The sequence below is a fragment of the Mandrillus leucophaeus genome, unplaced genomic scaffold (assembly GCF_000951045.1).
Source record: "Mandrillus leucophaeus isolate KB7577 unplaced genomic scaffold, Mleu.le_1.0 Scaffold248, whole genome shotgun sequence".
Classification (NCBI taxonomy): domain Eukaryota; kingdom Metazoa; phylum Chordata; class Mammalia; order Primates; family Cercopithecidae; genus Mandrillus; species Mandrillus leucophaeus.
This window is the reverse complement of record NW_012102565.1, coordinates 1201325-1221512: the sequence shown is the minus strand read 5'-3', so window position 1 is coordinate 1221512 and position 20188 is coordinate 1201325. Positions and strand designations below refer to the sequence as shown.

General features: G+C 48.9%; 2 protein-coding genes and 1 long non-coding RNA gene across 4 annotated transcripts in view; 2 read left to right on the top strand and 1 right to left on the bottom strand.

The window, feature by feature from the left end:
- TMED4 (transmembrane emp24 protein transport domain containing 4) overlaps nt 1–2224 on the top strand; it is a 7429-nt gene extending 5205 nt beyond the window's left edge. Inside the window, exon 6 of the mRNA XM_011983252.1 lies at nt 1814–2224. The gene's annotated coding sequence lies outside the window, so the exon portion shown is untranslated. The remainder of the gene's footprint in view (nt 1–1813) is intronic.
- Nucleotides 1162–2783, bottom strand: LOC105541949. Its single transcript, XR_001006402.1, has 2 exons — nt 2131–2783; nt 1162–2026 (listed from the first exon to the last, which is right to left on the bottom strand). It is a non-coding gene; the product is annotated as an uncharacterized LOC105541949 (long non-coding RNA).
- On the top strand, nt 2274–11388 carry DDX56 (DEAD (Asp-Glu-Ala-Asp) box helicase 56). Of its 2 annotated transcripts, XM_011983257.1 has the most exons (14): nt 2274–2983; nt 3077–3238; nt 3781–3941; nt 4085–4255; nt 4392–4482; nt 5093–5337; nt 5964–6083; nt 6710–6823; nt 6944–7038; nt 7643–7716; nt 7853–7942; nt 8603–8708; nt 10298–10371; nt 10724–11388. In XM_011983257.1, the coding sequence occupies exons 1-14, from the start codon at nt 2924–2926 to the stop codon at nt 10799–10801; spliced, it is 1641 nt and encodes a 546-aa protein (XP_011838647.1). In that variant the 5' UTR covers nt 2274–2923; the 3' UTR covers nt 10802–11388. The 2 variants fall into 2 exon arrangements, with proteins under 2 accessions (XP_011838647.1, XP_011838648.1); XM_011983258.1 differs by lacking the exon at nt 5964–6083.
- The last annotated feature ends 8800 nt before the right edge of the window (nt 11389–20188 follow it).

The window sequence follows — 20188 nt, the reverse complement described above, 5'->3', positions numbered from 1 at the left end:
AATTTAGGACCAGGTGGGGTGGCTCACACCTATAATCCCAGCACTTTGGGAGGCCAAGGCAGGTGGATCACCTGAGGTCAGGAGTTTGAGACCAGGCTGGCCAACATGGTGAAACCCTGTCTGTACTAAAAGTATAAAAATTAGCCAGGCTTGGTAGTGTGTGCCTGTAATCCCAGCTATTCAGGAGGCTGAGGCAGGAGAATCGCTTGAACCCAGGAGGAGGTTGCAGTGAGCAGAAATCGAGCTACTGCACTGCAGCCTGGGGGGCAGAGTGAGACTCTGTCTCAAAAAAAAAAAAAAATTTTAGTTCTCTAGGCTTTTCCATTTAATATTTTTATATCCTCATATTTCTAAATCTGGATAACAGTGTTACAGTCCAGTAAGGTGAATTGTGAATTGCTGAAATTCTTCAGATGTTTTAAAGAGTTTTCAGTATTCCTCATGTTGGAATTAATGCAGAGAAAAATCAAGTCCTTTGAACTAGTTACATGTTGTGGAATTCTGGCCTGCAGCTTTTGGGGATTATGTGACATACTGGGAGGGACACATTTCTGCTCTGTGGCTGTTATTAGAAATCTAGTCGGCAAATAGACTAAGCTTGTGAGAAGACAGGAAGGCACAGATTAAGGTTGAGCCGGCCTTCAACAGGTTTGGCTGGCAGTAGACACAATGGAGCACATCTTAACTATTCTGGTAGGTCCTGGGTTTCTCTTGGTAGTTTTTGATAGAAAGGGGAATGGTGTGAGGAAAAAGTGGGCACACATTTCACCTTTCCACTGATGAGACAGGTGGAATTGGGATAGTCAGTGGATGGGCCAATAGCTGGTGGCTGTGAGAAGAATGAGGATTTCCATACTGGTGTGTCATATTTGCAGATAGGTTGTGACCTAAAAAGTTTTTTAAAAAACAGCAGTTAGGGGCCGGGCGCGGTGGCTCATGCCTGTAATCCCAGCACTTTGGGAGGCCGAGGCAGGCGGATCACAAGGTCAGGAGATTGAGACCCTCCTAGCTAACATGGTGAAACCCTGTCTCTACTAAAAATACAAAAAATCAGCCGGGCGTGGTGGCGGGAGCCTGTAGTCCCAGCTACTCAGGAGGCTGAGGCAGGAGAATGGCGTGAACCTGGGAGAAGGAGCTTGCAGTGAGCCGAGATCGTGCCACTGCACTCCAGCTTGGGTGACAGAGTGAGACTCTGTCTAAAACACAAACAAACAAAAAAACAGCAGTTAGGGTACACAAAAATTTTGGTGATTTTCCCCTGAATACTACCCTTGACTCTATTTCGAAATTCCTGCTTTCTCAGAGTTTACAACATCCTTGCCAAACAGCCTTCTCCCTCCTTACCACAAAAAAAGAAAAAAAAGTTCTGGGGTTGGGAGGACACTCTATTCTTAACATCCTCTATATCCCAGCCCAGTTTCCCAGCTCTCGCTGGGACTAGTTGTACCTATCTTCATCATTTGGTCCCAGCATGACTACCCATTGGTGCATGAGCTGATCTGTTAACCTAACAGCCAGATGCTAGTCTCTGGTACTCAGATGCTAGGCTGCATCATATAGGATACACAGGATCACCCTGGAAGCTTGTTGACATAGATTCCTGTGCAACACTCAGATACAGTCTTAATATAGATTTGTGTTGGGTGGTATGGTAGGCAGAATAATGGCCTACCACTCTGAAACATGTGAATATGTTACCTAACATGACAAAAGAGAATTAAATTGCTAATCAGATGACTGTAAAATAGATTATCCTGGATCATCTGGATGGGCCTAATGTAATCACAAAGGTCTGTTTCCTTGCCTCTTCCAGCTTGGCTCTGGCTCCCTTCCTCCTGCAAGGGTGGGTTGAGCCTTCACATGGCACCACTTTGATCTCTTCTGCTTCCCTCTTCTACACTGAAAGACTTGTTGGCCAGGAGGGGTGGCTCGCACCTGTAATCCCAGCACTTTGGTAGGCCGAGGAATGCAGATCACTTAGCCCCAGGAGTTCAAAACCGTCCTGGGCAACATGGCGAAACCCCATCTAGAAAGAAAAGAGAAGGGAGGGGGGAGGGGGACATACATATATATACACACACATATATGTACGTACATACATACACACTAACTGGACGTGGTGGTGCGTGCCTGTAGTCTTAGCTTTCCAGGAGGCTGAGGTGGGAGGATCGCGCCAGCCTGGATAACAGTGAGACCACGTCTCAAAAAAAAAAGATTTGTGATTAGGATTCTTGGTCCTCACCTGTATGTTTCCTATTGCTACTGTAACAAATTATCACAAATTTAGTGGCTTAAAACGACGCAAGTCTGTAGGTCAGAAGTCTGACACGGGTCTTAATTGGCGACCCGAGTCAGACTTGGGACACAAAGAACAGAAACCAAGCTGTGTCTGACAGGCAGCCCGGTTCGGGAGCCCTACAGCAACCCGCCCTTCCTCTCTCTCAGGCAAAGTTGCTGCCATGGCTCATTATTCCAACCGGTTCCCTTCAGCCCAGTCGATCTCAGTGGCTCCATCATAGGGTGGTGTGCCCGGCGGGACCCTAACCCTAACCAAGCAGGGAGACGGTCGTGCCCGTCACGACCTCGGCCCTCGGCCCTCGGCCCTCGGCCCCGGCCGAGGTTTCTCCTGCAGGTCGCGAGAATCAGGTGCGTCAGCGGCGTCCGGGAACGCCGGAGGAGTCTGTGGGGCGGCTCTGCAGTCATAAGGACCCCTTCGACCCCAGCACGGCCGCTCCACCGCCTCCTCCTAGACCCAGTCGCTGGCGCTGCGCAGTCGCAGAGCTCCGCCCGAACACCGGAAGCCTAGGCGCCAGCACTTCCGGGAAGTGACGGTGTCTCCGAAGCTGATTGGTTGTTGCTTTGCCCCCCGCGTCCGTGGCTTTTTTCCTGCAGTGCGTGCGTGCTGTCGCTAGTGAGCGGCGCCATGGAGGACTCAGAAGCACTGGGCTTTGAACACATGGGCCTCGATCCCCGGCTCCTGCAGGTACACGCGAGGGCTGGGGAGCCGGCTTATGGGCTCCGCGGGGCGCGCCATCACTCTTCGCGCCGCTTGAGCCGCACTCCTGGTCTCTCCTAGGCTGTCACCGATATGGGCTGGTCGCGACCTACGCTGATCCAGGAAAAGGCCATCCCACTGGCCCTAGAAGGGAAGGACCTCCTGGCTCGGGCCCGCACGGGCTCCGGCAAGACGGCAGCTTATGCTATTCCGATGCTGCAGCTGTTGCTCCACAGGAAGGCGGTGGGTAACGAGAAAGCTGAGGGGAGGAAGGAGGCGAGCTCCAAAAGCCTGGGAAGGGCTGTTCCCGTTTGTCGGAGGTTTTCTCTTGGTCCTGTACCCGTGCAGGCCGGCCTGAGAACCTGGTGCTGTTGTGGCAGACACTCTGGGCTGTAGTAGTTCAGGTTACCTGGATGCTTGTCCAGGCCCTGCTACCACCAACCTTTGCGTAATCTTCAACAAAGCACTTTATTTTGTTTCTTAACATGAAAAGGGAGCACATCTCTTTTTTCTACTTATAGAATTATTGTGAGAATTTAGCTTCATAACTAGTACGTTTAAAGTAGCTTCATAAACATAGAGTACGTTATTCTTTTTGAGGGTCAGTGCCTGAGGAAACAACTCTCCACTCTGCATTCTGAGGCTGGCAGAGTGATAGATAATCAAAATACTGCTGAGTAGGGTTGCAGCGATGGGTCAGTTAGGCTGGAACGGGTAGAGAAAAGCATCAGGTGGACACAGTGATGTGCACTGCTGGCTAAAGTCTTTAATTCATATTCTTACAGACAGGTCCGGTGGTAGAACAGGCAGTGAGAGGCCTTGTTCTTGTTCCTACCAAGGAACTGGCACGGCAGGCACAGTCCATGATTCAGCAGCTGGCTACCTACTGTGCTCGGGATGTCCGAGTGGCCAATGTCTCAGCTGCCGAAGACTCAGCCTCTCAGAGGTGGGTAAAAGCAGCAAAGCGGTACCTGAATGAAGCCACACAGAGTTGTGGGGTTGGGTTTGTGTGTGGCAAAAAAGAGCAAGTCCAGGGTGAGATCCCAGCTGCTACATTGTCCCTGATATTGATGTCTTGCCCACCTGCAGAGCTATGCTGATGGAGAAGCCAGATGTGGTAGTGGGGACCCCATCTCGCATATTAAGCCACTTGCAGCAAGACAGCCTGAAACTTCGTGACTCCCTGGAGCTTTTGGTGGTGGACGAAGCTGATCTTCTTTTTTCCTTTGGCTTTGAAGAAGAGCTCAAGAGTCTCCTCTGGTAAGGCAGAAGTGGGTGTGATTCCTAGTGGAAACATCTGTGAGTAGGAATTGGGACGAGAGTCAGGTGGCTGGAAGCCAGTTACTACAATTAGTGGCCCTTGGAGCTGGAATCTCACTGGACTCTTTCATTTCAGTCACTTGCCCCGGATTTACCAGGCATTTCTCATGTCGGCAACTTTTAACGAGGACGTACAAGCACTCAAGGAGCTAGTATTACATAACCCGGTAAGAGGCACCATGGAAGTGTCTGGAGCTGCAGGCATGGGGGCACTCAAAGATCTTGATGCTCCTCCTTAGGGGAGCCTTTGGTGTTTTGGGTGGGACAGTTGTCACTTAGTGTCTCGTCCCTGGTCCTGAGGCACTAAAAGTCAGTGGTCTAAAATCACTGTATATTTCCCAGTGTCCACAGGGGATGTCTCCCATTTCAGGCCATACTTTGCCTAAAATCCTGAGCAAGGACCTCCCCTCAGGGGCAGCTTTGAGCAGCAGAGCGAAAATTCTAAGGCCAAGGTTCTCATCTTAAGTAAACTTTACCTTTCAGAAGGCGTGTTGCTGTAGGCCTTCCCTCCTCGATGTAGTCCTTTATTGATGTGTTTCTCTTTGTTCTGTGCTTGGAAGTATTTTATATATGGTTTTGGTGGTATATTCTATATACCACAACAATTAGGGCATTTTGGGGTTTTAGGTTACAAAACTGGAGGAGACTTAGGGTGCCAGGAATCCTTAAATGCATCTCTGCCCTGCACTAAAATGTTGATGCTTTGATTGGTGAGTAAGTGGCCATACCATCTCTGTGTTCTTTTCCTTTCTGACCACAGGCCTGTTTTCTCCCCAGGTTACCCTTAAGTTACAGGAGTCCCAGCTGCCTGGGCCAGACCAGTTACAGCAGTTTCAGGTGGTCTGTGAGACTGAGGAAGACAAATTCCTGCTGCTGTATGCCCTGCTCAAGCTGTCATTGATTCGGGGCAAGTCTCTGCTCTTTGTCAACACTCTAGAGCGGAGTTACCGGCTACGCCTGTTCCTGGAGCAGTTCAGCATTCCCACCTGTGTGCTCAATGGCGAACTTCCACTGCGCTCCAGGTTTGCTACAGCCAACATCTTGGTTGAGATAAGTTGAAGATAGAGATGGAAAGGGGACCCAGTTAATGTTCTGTTTCTTAAGCACTTAGTAGGGGCCAGGTTCGAGATGTAACTTGATACTGACTGACTTCTCCCAACTCCAAAATCCCTCTCATGGCGGGGCGCCGTGGCTCATACCTGTAATCCCAGCACTTTGGGAGGCCAAGGTGGGCGGATTGCCTGAGTTCGGGAGTTCAAGACCAGCCTGGCCAACATGGTGAAACCCCGTCTCTACTAAAAATACAAAAACTAGCCAGGCGTGGTGGCAGGCGCCTGTAATCCCAGCTACTCGGGAAGCTGGAACAGGAGAATTGCTTAAACCCGGGAGGTGGAGGTTGCAGTGAGCTGAGATCGTGCCATTGCACTCCAGCCTGGTGAACAAGAGTGAAACTCTGTCTCAAAAAAAAACAAAACCCGGTCATTATTTTATTTCCAGCTGAGGAAAGTGAGGCACAATGATTAAGTAGGGAAAGAGATTAAGAAGAGGAAAAAGTAGGAAAGGGTGATGGTTACTATGATAGTAGGGATGGCAGAGGGGCCTCAAGCTTGCTCTGCCGAGCTGATTCTCTGTCCACTCTTGGCTGCAGGTGCCACATCATCTCACAGTTCAACCAAGGCTTTTACGACTGTGTCATAGCAACTGATGCCGAAGTCCTGGGGGCCCCGGTCAAGGGCAAGCGTCGGGGCCGAGGACCCAAAGGGGACAAGTGAGTCCATGCCTCTTTTTCCATCCCTCCCCAGAAAGACCGGTTTCTTTTAGCTTTTTGGAAGACTAAAACTGGAGTGCACAGAGCAGGGAGCCAAACCTTCCAGGCCTGGCTGGTAGTGTAGCCCAGAGAACCCCGCAGGTTCTTGCTCAGCTGCCTGGATATAAAGAAGGGAGTGGATGGTGCACACTGCATATGCAGCATGAAGGGCAAGACTGGTGGGGTTGTTGGCATGCAGAGCCCTGCAGGGGAGATGGCCTGTCCTGCATGTGGCTGTGACTTACAGGGAGCATATTTCTGAAGGGAAAAGGAACCCCCCAACTCTCCAGTCTCTCTCCACCTGAAGGCTTGACTAGCTCAGGGTTGGTTCTCAGATCACCATGTAGGGCATTGAGTTCTGCTGTTGTCCCAGAACGGAGGTCAGGCCAGGATTTGGCTCCATGTCAAAGCTCCAGGCTGCCCCAGGAAACCCTGACTCCTGAAACGGTTCCGTTGTTGAAGAGTCCTCTGTATGTCAGGGTCTTATGATCTGCAGGCATTGTTTAGAGGAAGTTTTGCTGATTCAGCTTGTGAATACCTGCCCAGAGGAGAGGAAGGGTCCGACTGACATTGAGTTATCTCTGCAGGGCCTCTGATCCGGAGGCAGGTGTGGCCCGGGGCATAGACTTCCACCATGTGTCTGCTGTGCTCAACTTTGATCTTCCCCCAACCCCTGAGGCCTACATCCATCGAGCCGGCAGGTAGGAGGGCTAGGAGCGTGATGGCCCAGGCACCTGTGTGGTGGGCACGCTGAGGGACTTGGGGTGTACTGTACAGAGCCTGCGGGTTGGAGATGCAAGCTGCACTGTCTCTCCTTGCAGGACAGCACGCGCTAACAACCCAGGCATAGTCTTAACCTTTGTGCTGCCCACGGAGCAGTCCCACTTAGGCAAGATTGAGGAGCTTCTCAGTGGAGGTAAGAGCCTGGCTCTTGTGGGCCTGGGCCAGGGTCAGGCTTCTCGCACAATGCTTTAAAATTCCATGATGATGATGACAGAGGTCACAACATAGTATGACACGCCACTTCCACCATCCATCCTTGTTTTGCCCTGAGTGGCAGGCACTGTTCCCCTTGAGAGATAAACAAATTGAGGTAATTTGTCCAAAGTCATGTTTACTGTCTGCCTCATGAGCGTTGAGTGACCTGACATGCTGCTGTGACAGCTCAGGACACCACCTGACCCCAGGGTGCTGGGTGATCCTAGACTGCTCTCTGTGGCCATCGTCACGGGGTACCTTGACTCCCAAGGAATACTATGGGGTACTCCTTGGGAGAGGAGAAGAGAGTGGGTGACGGGTTCTTGGGCTCGGGGCCACACAGGCCACCCCCATCCACACACAGGGACAGATGGGTCATCACTGTAAGAGGTCCAGGTACAGCTAAGCTACATGTTTGGCATCCCAGGAAGGCGGTGGGTCCCCTGCAGCTTTGCCCCAAGGAGGAGGTGCAGGAGACCTTCATTGAAGACCTTGTCCTAAGGCCTCAGCCTGTGGGACCCTCACTGCTTTCTTCTCCACAGAGAACAGGGGCCCTGTTCTGCTCCCCTACCAGTTCCGGATGGAGGAGATCGAGGGCTTCCGCTATCGCTGCAGGGTGAGCTGCTGTGGTGGGGAGGGGAATGAGAGGGGAGGGACTGTGGCCCAGGGATTGTACCCTGTTGCTGAGCATCCAGGCGTGAGGGAGGATTTGGGGCAGCCTCACTGTCTTGACCTTCAGTGTCCACCCCCAGGATGCCATGCGCTCAGTGACTAAGCAGGCCATTCGGGAGGCGAGATTGAAGGAGATCAAGGAGGAGCTTCTGCACTCTGAGAAGCTTAAGGTGAGGGGATGGGAAGTGAGGAGGGGACAAATCTTAGACGGCTGCCCTTTTTTGGAGACTCGCTGAGCTCCGAGTGGTGAGAAGCAGAGAACTGGGCCGTTTTCTGGCCTTTGGCACAGAAAGGGAGGAAATGGAAGGAAGCCAGTCTGTTCTGCTTGGTGGTAAATTGGCACAACCTTATGGTGGACACTGTCCAGCAGAATTACAAGCTCATGTGTCCTTTCATCCAAAATTCCACTTCTGGAACTTAATCTTGGTCACACTTGTGAATGTGCACGGTCAAGCATGTGTCTGCATTCCTCATGGCATTATCATGGAACCAAAAGATGGAAACAGCCCGGGGCCACCATCGGGGGCTTGCTAGGTAAGCTCAGGTGCATCCAGAGCCGAAAGTTACATGGGAAGGAACGAGGTTGGTTGTGTGTCCATATGAAACAGTCTGTAAGGTGATGCCCAGCAATAAGTGGTGCAGGAGACTGCCGTGTGTGTCGTGGAGAAGGGAAAATAGAAACGTCCACTCCCGGGAGGTGTGAGAAATGTGCAGAAGCAGGTGCCTCATGCCTTTTGAAACACATGACTGTGTTATCCTTTGAAAAGCTCAGTCTGTGAAGTCACACAAGAAAGATGCTCACGCTGTGGCTCTCCCTCTTCCCCCGGCAGACATACTTTGAAGACAACCCCAGGGACCTCCAGCTGCTGCGGCATGACCTACCTTTGCACCCCGCAGTGGTGAAGCCCCACCTGGGCCATGTTCCTGACTACCTGGGTGAGTATGGCCTGACGGGGCAGGAAGTAACAGGCTGGGGAAGTGGCATTAATTTCTCCGCTGCTGGATCAGCCCCTGTGCTTGGTGCTGGGGATGCTCAGGCAGAATGGGACCTGGAGACGCTGGCAGCACGCGGGCATGTAAACAGGCACACCCCTGTGTTTCTAAACTTGTTTGCTTGGTCCCACAGGTTAGCTGTCACTGTCTCCATTTTAGAGATGAGAAAATTGAGGTAGTGCAGAGTGGGTGGCAGACCCAGGATTTCAGGCCAGGTGGTCTCCAGAGCTGGGCCAAATTGCTATCCATGGGTCAAAGGGAGTGAACAGGTTTGGGAGAGAGTCACGGGCAGGAGGCAGAGAAAGCCACCTGAGCTGCAAAAGACTCAAGATTAGCAGCCACTGAAGAGGCATCTGTGGAGTCTCTGGGTAAGAACAGTCAGCAGGGAGACAAACACTATAAGGCCTAAACAGAAAAGGTGGCAAAAGAAGAGCCAGTGGTGGTGGGAGGAATGCGGGGGTAGTGTAGGCATGGGGTCAGGACCCTGGGATTGGTTTCTGTGGTGCAGCCCGGGCTAGAGCTTTATGTGACCTTTAAAGCTGGGGACCTCTCTTCATCTTAGGCAGGCTCTGGGTAATGACTTCTTTCAGTGTCTCATAGGAGATGTTTTTGGTAATGAGTATGTGTGACTTTTATGCCTAAAATGGATTGAAGGAGAAGAGTGGTGGAGATGAGGCTGTGGGCAGCAAGTGCAGGACCCTTCCCAGTGCCACAGGCTCTGCTCAGCCTGGACCTGCAGCCGCCCAGCGGGTGTGGTGTTGCTGCTGTGGAGGTGACAAAGGGTGGAGATGGAATGTTCCAGGGCAGGAAAAACCTGGACACTGGGAAAGGAAGGATCCAGAAGAGATGGGAACATGAAAATGCCAGAGAGAGTGGTGGGGGCCAGGTTCTCACAGGATAGTGAGCTGGAAGAGACCCCAGTTCAGGTCCTGGCCTGAGATGTGAGGAGGGGAGTTGGGAGGGTGGGTAGGGAGGAAGAGGGTAAGGCCAGAGCTTTGGCCTGAGGAACCCAGTCTGCTGCTATAGCGGAGTCACTTGCCAAGGTGTGGCCAGGAGGTTTAGAAGGACCAGGAGAAGGTGGAAAGGTGTCAGGATGTGGGATGTTTGACACTTGAAGAGGAGGGCCCACGTGTGGTTGGCTTGGGGGAGTCCGTGGGGTGGGCGAGTTGAAGATAGAGCCAAGATCAGGTGCAGCTGGGATGTGGGCCCCCTGTATCTGTAGTAATGGGCCACAGGTGAAGAAATTACCTGTTGACTTTTATTTCAGCTACATTTTCTTTCTTTAAGGGTGTCTTTTTCTTTCTTGTTACATGTTTATTGGAACAAATCTAAACAATACAGGAGAGTGATTTAGATAGTGGAAGTCTAAGGTGCTCACATTCTCCTAGCCCTGTGCAGGTGTGATAGTGAACAGGTATATGTCATAGGCTGCCAGTTGGGTCAGAATTGAAGAATTTGCTGCAGAATCAGTGGGAGGGCAGGGATGGGAGCAGTAGTGGTGAGCCCACTGCTCAGGCAAGCATCTCTTGCAGTTCCTCCTGCTCTTCGTGGCCTGGTGCGCCCTCACAAGAAGCGGAAGAAGCTGTCTTCTTGTAGGAAGGCCAAGGTATGGCTCCTGGGGACTTGGGGACAGCTGCAGGACTCCTCCCCACCTGCTCTTTGTCATCACCAGAATGTGTAGGCGCCTTGCCCTAGGGAGGGGGGGAGAGCGCACCCTAGAACCGGGCCCCCAAAATCTGGTGGCTGGGACACAATCTGGTGTAGGATAGGGATACTTTTGCAGCCGCCTGCAGGCCCTGCTTTTCTTTCCCCAGCTGCCTTTCCCCATTTCCTTGTCCGCAGCACCTTCTGGTCGTGTTGGCCAGGTGCCGGCACGGCTCCCTTTGTGTCTTTCTCAGTTGGGTGGGTGGGTTTGTCAGCCTGATTCCCCCAACTAACCTGTGACTTTGCCTCCTTAGAGAGCGAAGTCCCAGAACCCACTGCGCAGCTTCAAGCACAAAGGAAAGAAATTCAGACCCACAGCCAAGCCCTCCTGAGGTTGTTGGGCCTCTCTGGAGCTGAGCACATTGTGGAGCACAGGCTTCCACCCTTCATGGACAGGCGAGGCTCTGGTGCTTACTGCACAGCCTGAACAGACAATTCTGGGGCTGGCAGTGCTGGGCCCTTTAGCTCCTTGGCACTTCCAAGCTGGCATCTTGCCCCTTGACAGCAGAATAAAAATTTTAGCTGCCCCAGTTTGTGCCTCCGGCATATGAAAAGGACTGTTCGAATCCCCAAAACATCAGGAGTCAGGAAACTTCTGGAAGACAGCAGCGCCTGGCTCTGCAGCTGCATGCAGTGCTTCACTTGGCCAGCAGAGGTCAGCTGTGCTGAGCTGCCCCAGCCATGAGAAGAGAAACTTGCCCTTGCCGGCAGGTGGCTATGGCCGGCCCAGAGCCTTCCTGGGCAGCTGCTACAGCCCTGCTGCCTGGGATCAGGCTGGGAGATGGGCCTTCCTGACCGCCACCCTTCCTCTCCCCCAGCACACGCACATGTAGATTCGGGGGGAAGCTGCCTGCTCTTTCTTAGAGGAGCCAGGGCAGTTAATCTGCTGGTCCCTTTCTGAACAACTGTTGATGTGTGAGCTGTGTCTGTGTGTTATGTGCGTAAGCGGTGGTGTAACATGCACACACATGTACTGTTCCTTGTGCCCTGGCTTCAGCTCTCCAGCTGCCTTCTCAGCCTGAAGGCTGGGCTTCTCTGCTGGCTTGAGGCCCTAGATTGCATGTCACCTGCTTACTAGGCGTCACAAGGCCAGGCTGGGGGCATGAGGAGGTTGGGGCAGCGGGAGAGTGGGGAGAAACTAGGGGAGTGCCTGCATATTTTAGAAAGAACCAAGTTTTTTCTTGGCAAAAACTTGTACAGAGACGAGTGAGGCTGGGCCTTTGGTCACGGTGGGACTGAAGCCAGCAGGACCCGAGATTTGGTGCCTCCATGATCCCTGCTCCTCTTCGGTTAATGCCCAAGGATTTCCATAAAGCCAGCGTGTATGATGGGGGCAGGAAGGTGGTATTTTCTGGGCAGGCGTGAACTAGAGCTGCCAGGGAGCTGCAGACAGTATTCTTGCAGTCTGGTGGTTAGGAGTATTCAGAAGGAAAAAGTTAATGGAACTGGCGATAAAGAGCAACCATTTGAGCATCTACTGGGAGACACCTGTCAACTGCACAGACCCTATCAGTGGGCATCACTCCCACCTCTTGGAAGACGAGACAGGGCAGAGAGTGCCTGCAGTGCTGAGGCCTGGTCCTTGCCCTAGGCTGGCCTTCCCACCTGACTTCATGGAGTGCTGAGGCTGGTCCTGAGGACAGTGAGTGCCCTGGATGTTGTGACCAAGCTGTGTTCTAAAGTGATGCACAGCCTGTCTCCACTGTGTTTATCTCTCTGACCCTGTCACTACCAGTCACACCCTACCAAGAGAGCTTGTATCCCAGAGCCACCCTGGATGGAGAGGAGATTGGTTTCCCCAGTGATTTCCTTCTTGAGGGGATGGGGTAGAGGAACATGGAGCTAGCCTTTGCTGTATTCCTGCATGGGGACAGCAGGGTCTGGGCCCGGAGCAGAGGAGCTTGGGTAAAGGTATGGTGGCTGTTTGTTCAAACTGTACATTCAGGCCGGGCGTGGTGGCTCACGCTTGTAATCCCAGCACGCTGGGAGGCTGAGGCAGGTGGATCACGAGGTCAGGAGATCAAGGCCATCCCAGCCAACATGGTGAAACCCTGTCTACTAAAAATACAAAAATTAGCTGGGCGTGGTGGCACGTACCTGTAATCCCAGTTACCCGGGAGGCTGAGGCAGGAGAATCGCTTGAACCCGGGAGTCAGAGTTTGTGGTGAGCCAAGATCGCACCACTGCACTCCAGCCTGGTGACAGAGCGAGACTCCGTCTCAAAAAAAAAAAAAAGTGTACATTCAGGGCCAGGCCCGGTGGCTCACACCTGTAATCCCAGCACTTTGGGAGGCCGAGGCAGGTGGATCACGAGGTCAGGAGATTGAGGCCAGCTTGACCAACGTGGTGAAACCCCATCTCTACTAAAAATACAAAAATTAGCTGGGCAGGATGGTGAGCACTTGTAGTCCTAGCTACTCGGGAGGCTGAGGCAAGAGAATCGCTAGAACCTGGGAGGTGGAGGTTGCAGTGAGCCGAGATTGCGCCACTGCACTCCAGCCTTGGCAACAAAGCGAGACTCCGTCTCAAAAAACAAAAAGTGTACCTACCTTCCTCCTAATGGCATCCCTGGGAGAAGTTATTTCTGCATTTTAAGTGGGAAAGATGAGGCTCAGAAGTTGCCTGGAGTATGAGGTTCTGTGCAGGGTTTGGACTCTGGCCTGTCTACCCTGGTGGAATAGCTGGTACCACGGGGGCTTTTGCTGTGGGGTTAGGCACCATGTGGGTGCTCTGGGGCCCTGGCATTGGATAGAATGGGAGGATTGCTTGAGCCCAGAAGTTCAAGGCTGTATGATCACGCAGCTGCCCTCCATCCTGGGCAACACACTGAGACTCTCTGTTTTTTTTTTTTTTTGTTTTTTGTTTTTTGTTTTGAGACAGAGTCTCGCTTTGTTGACCAGGCTAGAGTGCGTTGGTGCAATCTCAGCTCACTGCAACCTCTGCCTCCTGGGTTTAGACAGTTCTCCCTGCCTCAGCCTCCTGAGTAGCTGGGATTACAGGCGGCCGCCACCATGCCTGGCTATTTTTTGTATTTTTAGTAGAGACAGGCTTTCACTATGTTGGTCAGGCTGGTCTTGAACTCCTGACTTCAGGTGATCCACCTCGGCCTCTCAAAGTGCTGGGATTATAGGTGTGAGCCACCATGCCTGGCCGTGAGACCCCTGTCTTTAAAAAATAAAGGACGGGGGCTGGGTGTGGTGGTTCACATCTGTAATCCCAGCCCTTTGGGAGGCCGAGATGGGCAGATCACTTGAGATCAGGAGTTCGAGACCAGCCTGCCCAACATGGTGAAACCCTGTCTTTACCAACAACAACAAAAAAAGCCAGGTGTGGTGGCCCACGCCTGTAATCCCAACTACTCGGGAGGCTGAGGCAGGAGAATTGCTTGAACTTGGGAGGCGGAGGTTGCAGTGAGCTGAGATCGCTCCACTGCATTCCCGCTTGGGTGGCAGAGCGAGACTCCGTCTCAAAAAAAACAAAACAAAACAAAACAACATCAGACACCACATGGCAGGATCCAGGATCCAATCAGATCAAGCTCTGGCATCACCCCATGGCAGGATCCAGTCAGATGTTACCTCCCAGCATCACCTCATTGTGAGATTCAATTAGATCATGCTTCATTACCCTTTGCTTATAAAACCCAACCCAACCCCTAGCTCAGGAAAAGAGATTGAGCATTCCCTCCTTCCTTGCCAGTTGACTTTAAATAAAGCTTTTCTTATTTCAAAATATAAAAAAGAAAGTATCTCTGCTGGGCATGTTGGCTGGCTCATGCCTGTAATCCCAGCACTTTGAGAGGCAGAAATGGGCAGATCAACTGAGGTCAGGAGTTCAAGACCAGCCTGGCCAACATGGCAAAACCCTGTCTCTACTAAAAATACAAAAATTAGCTGGGCATGGTGCCTGGCTAATTTCCACGCCCGGCTAATTTTTGCATTTTTAGTAGAGACGGGGTTTTGCCATGTTGGTCAGGCTGGTCTTGAACTTCTGACCTTGTGATCCACCTGCCTCGGCCTCCCAAAGTGCTGCAATTATAGGCGTGAGCCACCACCCCCGGCCCTCTTGTTCCTGATTTTAGAGGAAAAACTTTCAGTTCATCATAAAAAAATATATGTTTTTCGAGACAGAGTCTTCCTTTGTTTTCCAAGCTGGAGTGCAGTGATGCAATCGTGGCTCACAGCAGCCTCAAACTCCTAGGCTTAAGTGATCCTCCTATCTCAGCCTCCTGAGTCTAAGACTCAAGGTATGTGCCACCGCACCAAAAATTCTTTTTGGTAGGGTCTTGCTTTGACCTTCCTTTGACCTTGCTTTGACCCTTGGTTTGACCTTGCTTTGACAGGGTTTTGCAATGTTGCCCAGTCTTCTCTTGAACTCCTGGACTCCAGTGATTCTACCACGTTGGCCTCCCAAAGCAGTGGGATTATGAGCATGAATCATTGAGCCTGGCCAGCCTTTTGTCAGTATTATGTAAGCTGTGGGTTTTTTTGTTGTTGTTGTTTTTGTTTTTGAGATGAAATCTCACTCTGTCGCCCAGACTGGAGTGCAATGGCACAATCTTAGCTGACTGCAACCTCTGCCTCCTGGGTTCAAGCGATTCTCCTGTCTCAGCTTCCCAAGTAGATGGGATTACAGGCGTGCGCAACCACACCTAGCTAATTTTTTGTATTTTTAGTAGAGATGGAGTATCAACCATGTTGGCCAGGCTGTTTTCTAACTCCTGACCTCAAGTGATCCACCCTCCTCAGCCTCCCAAAGTGCTGAGATTACAGGTGTGAGCCACTGCACCTGGACTTTTTTTTTTCATGTATGGCCTTTATCATGTTGAGAAAGTTACCTGCATTCCTTGTTTTCTGAGTGGTTTTATTATGAAAGAATGTCGGATATTGTCAGATATCTTTTCTGTATCAGTTGAGAGAATCATGTGATTTTTTTTCCCCTTCATTCTATTAATCTGGTATAGTTCATTAGTTCATTAATTGATTTCCATATGTTGAACCATCCTTATATTCCAGGAATAAAGTCTACCTGGTCATGGTGTATACTTTTTTTTTTTTTTTTTTTGGGAGATGGAGTCTCGCTCTGTGGCCCAGGCTGGAGTGCAGTGGCATGATCTCGGCTCCTTGCAACCTCTGCCTCCCGGGTCCAAGTGATTCTCCTGCCTCAGCCTCCTAAGTAGCTGAGACTATAGGCATGCACCACCCCACCCGGCTAGCTTTTGTATTTTTAGTAGAGAAGGGGTTTCACCATGTTGGCCAGGCTGGTCTCGAACTCCTAACCTCAAGTGATCTGCCTGTCTCGACCTCCCAAAGTATGGGGATTACAGGCTTGAGCCACTGCGCCCAGCCAATGTGTATAATCTTTTTAATACGACGTTCAGCTTGGTTCACTAGTATTTTTACTCAGTATTCATGAAGGATATTGAATATTTTATTCAATATTTATGAGGTCTGTAGTTTTCTTGTAGTGTCTTTGGTTTTGGTGTCAGTATACCATAGGATCAGGATACTATGAACATGCCCTCATAGAGTAAGTTAGGAAGTGTTCTTTCCTCTTCAATTTAGAGAAGAGTTTGAGAAGGATTGATATTAATTAGGGTTTTGTTTTTTTTCTGAGATGGAGTTTTGCTGTTGTTGCCCAGGCTGGAGTGCAATGGCGTGATCTTGGCTCACCACAACCTCTGCTTCCTGGGTTCAAGCGATTCTCCTGCCCCAGCTTCCCGAGTAGCCGGGATTACAGGCATGTGCCACCACGCCCAGCTAATTTTGTATTTTTTAGTGGAGATGGGGTTTCTCCATGTTGGTCAGGCTGGACTCGAACTCCGACCTCAGGTGATCTGCCCGCCTCGGCCTCCTAAAGTGCTGGGATTACAGGTGTGAGCCGCCATGCCCAGCTGATATTAATTCTGCTTTAAACGTTTGCTAGAATTCGCCAGTGAAGCCATCTGGTCCTGGGCTTTTCTTTTGGGGGAGTTTAAAAATTACTGATTCAATTTCCTTAGTTATTTAGATTTTCTGCTTCTTCATGAATTAGTTTTGGTAGTTGAATGTTTAGCAATTTGTCCATTTCTTCTAGATTATCCAGTTTATTATATGTTCATTTGTATTATCTTGTATTTTTTATTTCTGTAAAATTGTAAAGCTCCCACTTTCATTTGTGATTTTGGTAATATCAGTCTTCTTTTTCGTAGTCACCTTACCTAAATGTTTGTTAATTTTGTTGATTTTTTCTTTTAAAATTTGGTTTTCTGTATTATTTTATTTGTATTATAGATTTCTTGAAAAAAATCTTCTGAAGGAGCAATCAACTTTTTGTTTCATAGCTATTCTCTATAGTTTTCTATTCCCTATTTCATTTATCTCAATTCTAGTCTTTATATTTTTAAAAATTCTAGCTTTGAGTTACTTTTTTCTTTTTCTAGCTCCTTGAGGTGTGCAGTTAGAAAATTTCAAAACTTTCTTCTTCTCTTCTTCTATCCCTCCTCCTTCTTCCCCCTCCCCTTTCCTCCTCCTTCCCCTCCTCCTATTGGGGTGATCATACCCAACACCAGGTCGTGGGGGTGACAAAGTGAGTGGAGTCAGAGGATTGAGAAAAAGACAGTTTGAGAGATAAAGGTGGGATGATCAATTGTGGAGGCTGCCAAGGCTCTGAGCGCTGGGAGCCCACGGTATTTATTGCTAATCCAACAAAGAAACAGGTGGTGAGAATGTGGGGATCAAAAGGGCAGGTGCATGATCTACAGCTGTGATGGTTTAGCATGTATATGTAACATGTTCTGCTACTTGAGATAATGGAAATAGGAGCCTATCAGGGCTAGAAGCAAGGAACCAGCAAGTCTAGACACATTCCAGAGGACATTATGCAAGCCCTGCCTCAGTTTCCCTCCCAACACTCAACTTTTTCCCAGCATCCTCCTCCTCCTCCTCCTCCTCCTCCTTCTTCTTTTCTTCTTTCTCTTCCTCTTCCTCTTTCTCTTTTCTCCTTTTTTGTAGAGATGGGGTTTTGCTATGTTTTCCAGGTTGGTCTTGAACTCCTGGCCTAATATAATTCCCCTGCCATGGCCTCCCAAAGTGTTGAGATTACAGGCATGAGCCACCACACCTGGCCCTCTCTTTAAAAAAAAAAAAAAAAAAAATTAAAAATTAAAAAAATTTTTTGAGACAAGGTCTTGCTCTGTTGCCCAAGCTGGAGTGCAGTGGTGTGATCTCAGCTCACCGTAGCCTTGACCTCCTGGGCTCAAGTGATTCTCATCCCTCAGCCTCCCGAGTAACTGGGACTACAGGCACGTGCCACCATGCCCCGCTAATTTTTTGTATCTTTCTTATAGAGACAGGGTTTAGCCATGTTGCCCAGGCTAGTCTCCCTCAATCCTGCCCCCTTGACCTCTCGAAGTGCTGGTACTACAGGCACCGCGCCAGGGTGCTTTCTTCTTTTTCAATTGTGCTTATGGCTAAAAATTTTCCTCTTAGCACAGCTCTGCTTCATCCCGTAAGTTTTGGTATGTTGTGTTTTCATTTTCATTTGTCTCAAGGTATGTTTATATTTCCTTTGTGATTTATGCTTTGGTCCATTGGTTGTTAAGCATGTGTTGTTTAATTTCCAAATATCATGAATTTTCAGGGATTTTTTCCTGTAATTTATTTACTTTTTTTTTTTTTTTTTTTGAGCCAGGATGGAGTGCAGTTGTGTGATCACGGCTCACTGTAGCATTGATCTCCTGGGTTCAAGCAGTTATCTCACCTCAGCCTTCTGAGTAGCTGGTACCACAGGTGTGTGCCACCATGCCTGGCTAATTTTTTTTTTTTTTTTGAAACAGGGTCTCACTCTGTGGCCCAGGCTGGAGTGCAGTGGTGTGATCATGGCTCACTGCAGCCTTGATCTCCTAGGTTCAGGTGATCCTCCCACCTCAGCCTCCTGGGAAGCTGGGACTACAGGTGCACACCAATACACCAGCTAATTTTTTGTGTTTTTAGTAGGGATGGGATTTCACCATGTTGCCCAGGAAGTTCTGAACTCTTGGATTCAGGCAATTCGTTTCCCTCAGCCTCCCAAAGTATTGGGATTACAGGTGTGAACCACCACACCCAGCTTCTTTCTATTTTTAGAGATGGAGTTTCTCTATGTTGCCCAGGCTGATCTTGAACTCCTGGGCCCAGGAGATCCTCCCAACTTGTCCTCCCAAAGTGCTGTGATTACAGATGTGAGCCACCGTGCTCAGCCCCTTCTGTTAATCGAGTTCTAGTTTCATTCCATTGTGACTGGAAAATATACTTTCTATGATTTTAATTATTTAAAATATAACAAGGCTTGTTTTGTCACCTAACATACTGTTTATCCTGAGGAATATTCCATGTGCACTTGAAAGAAATGTGTATCCTGCTGTTGTGGAGTGGAATGTTATATATATACAAGTGTCTTCGTGTTTTATAAATGTTCAAGACTTCTATTTCCTTACTGGTCTTCTGTCTAGTTGTTCCATCAATTATTGAAAATGGAGTATTAAAGTCTCCAACTACTTATTGTTGCATTGTCTATTTCTCCTTTCAATTATGTAATGTTTGCTTTACATATTTTAAGGTCACATTGTTTGGTGCATATATATTATTATTACATATTTTTGATGAATTGACCCTTTTAGTAATGTATAATGTCATACTTGTCTCTTGTAACAATTCTTTATTTAAATTCTATTTTGTGGTCAGATTCAGTGGCTCATGCCTGTAATCCCAGCACTTTGGGAAGCCAAGGTGGGCAGATCACTTGAGGTCAGGAGTTCAAGACCAGTCTGTCCAACATGGCAAAACCCTGTCTCTACTAAAAATACAAAAAATTAGCTGAGCATGGTGGTACACAGGTGTGATTGCACTAATGCACTCCAGTCTGTCTCAAAACAAACAAAAAACAACCTCCCCTCAAAAAACCCCCAAGTTATAATAATTCTGGCTTTTGTATTTACCCATGTAAATACCTTTATTGGGGATTTTTATTTCTTCAAACATCTTTGAGTCACTGTCTGGCATCCTTTAATTTCAACTGAAAGAGTCCCCTTAGCATTTCTTGTAAGGCAGGTCTAGTGGTAATGAATTTTCTCAGCTATTATGTATCTGAAAATGTCTTAATTTCTCATTTATTTTTGAAAGATCATTTTGCTGAAAAAGGACTTTTGGTTGATAATTTTGTTTGTTTCAGCACTGTAAATATATCATGCTCACTGCCTTTTGACCTTCAGCATATCTTGTGAGTAATCAGCTGATAATCTTATTGAGGACACCTTGTATGTGATGAGTCACTTTTCTCTTGTTTTCAATATTCTCTCTTAGTATTTGCCTTTCATTATGTCTCAATATAAGTCTCTTTGTATTTATACTCCTTGGAGTTTATCGGACTTTTTAGATATTTAATATTCATGTCTTTCATCAAATTTGGACAGTTTTAGGCCATTATTTCTTCAAATAATCTGTCTCATTCTCTCTTCTCTTATTGAACTTCCATAATACCCATGTTATTTTGTTTCATGGTGTACCATAAGTAACTTAGTCTCTGTTCACTTTTCCTCACTCTTTTTCACATCTATTCCTCAGACCTGATGATTTCAATTGCCCTACCTTCCAAGTTCACAGATTCTTTCTTCTGCTTTCTCAAATCTGCTCTTGAGCCCCTCTAGTGAAGTTTTTTATTTCAGTTATTATCCTTTTCAGGTCCAGAATTTCTGTGTGGTT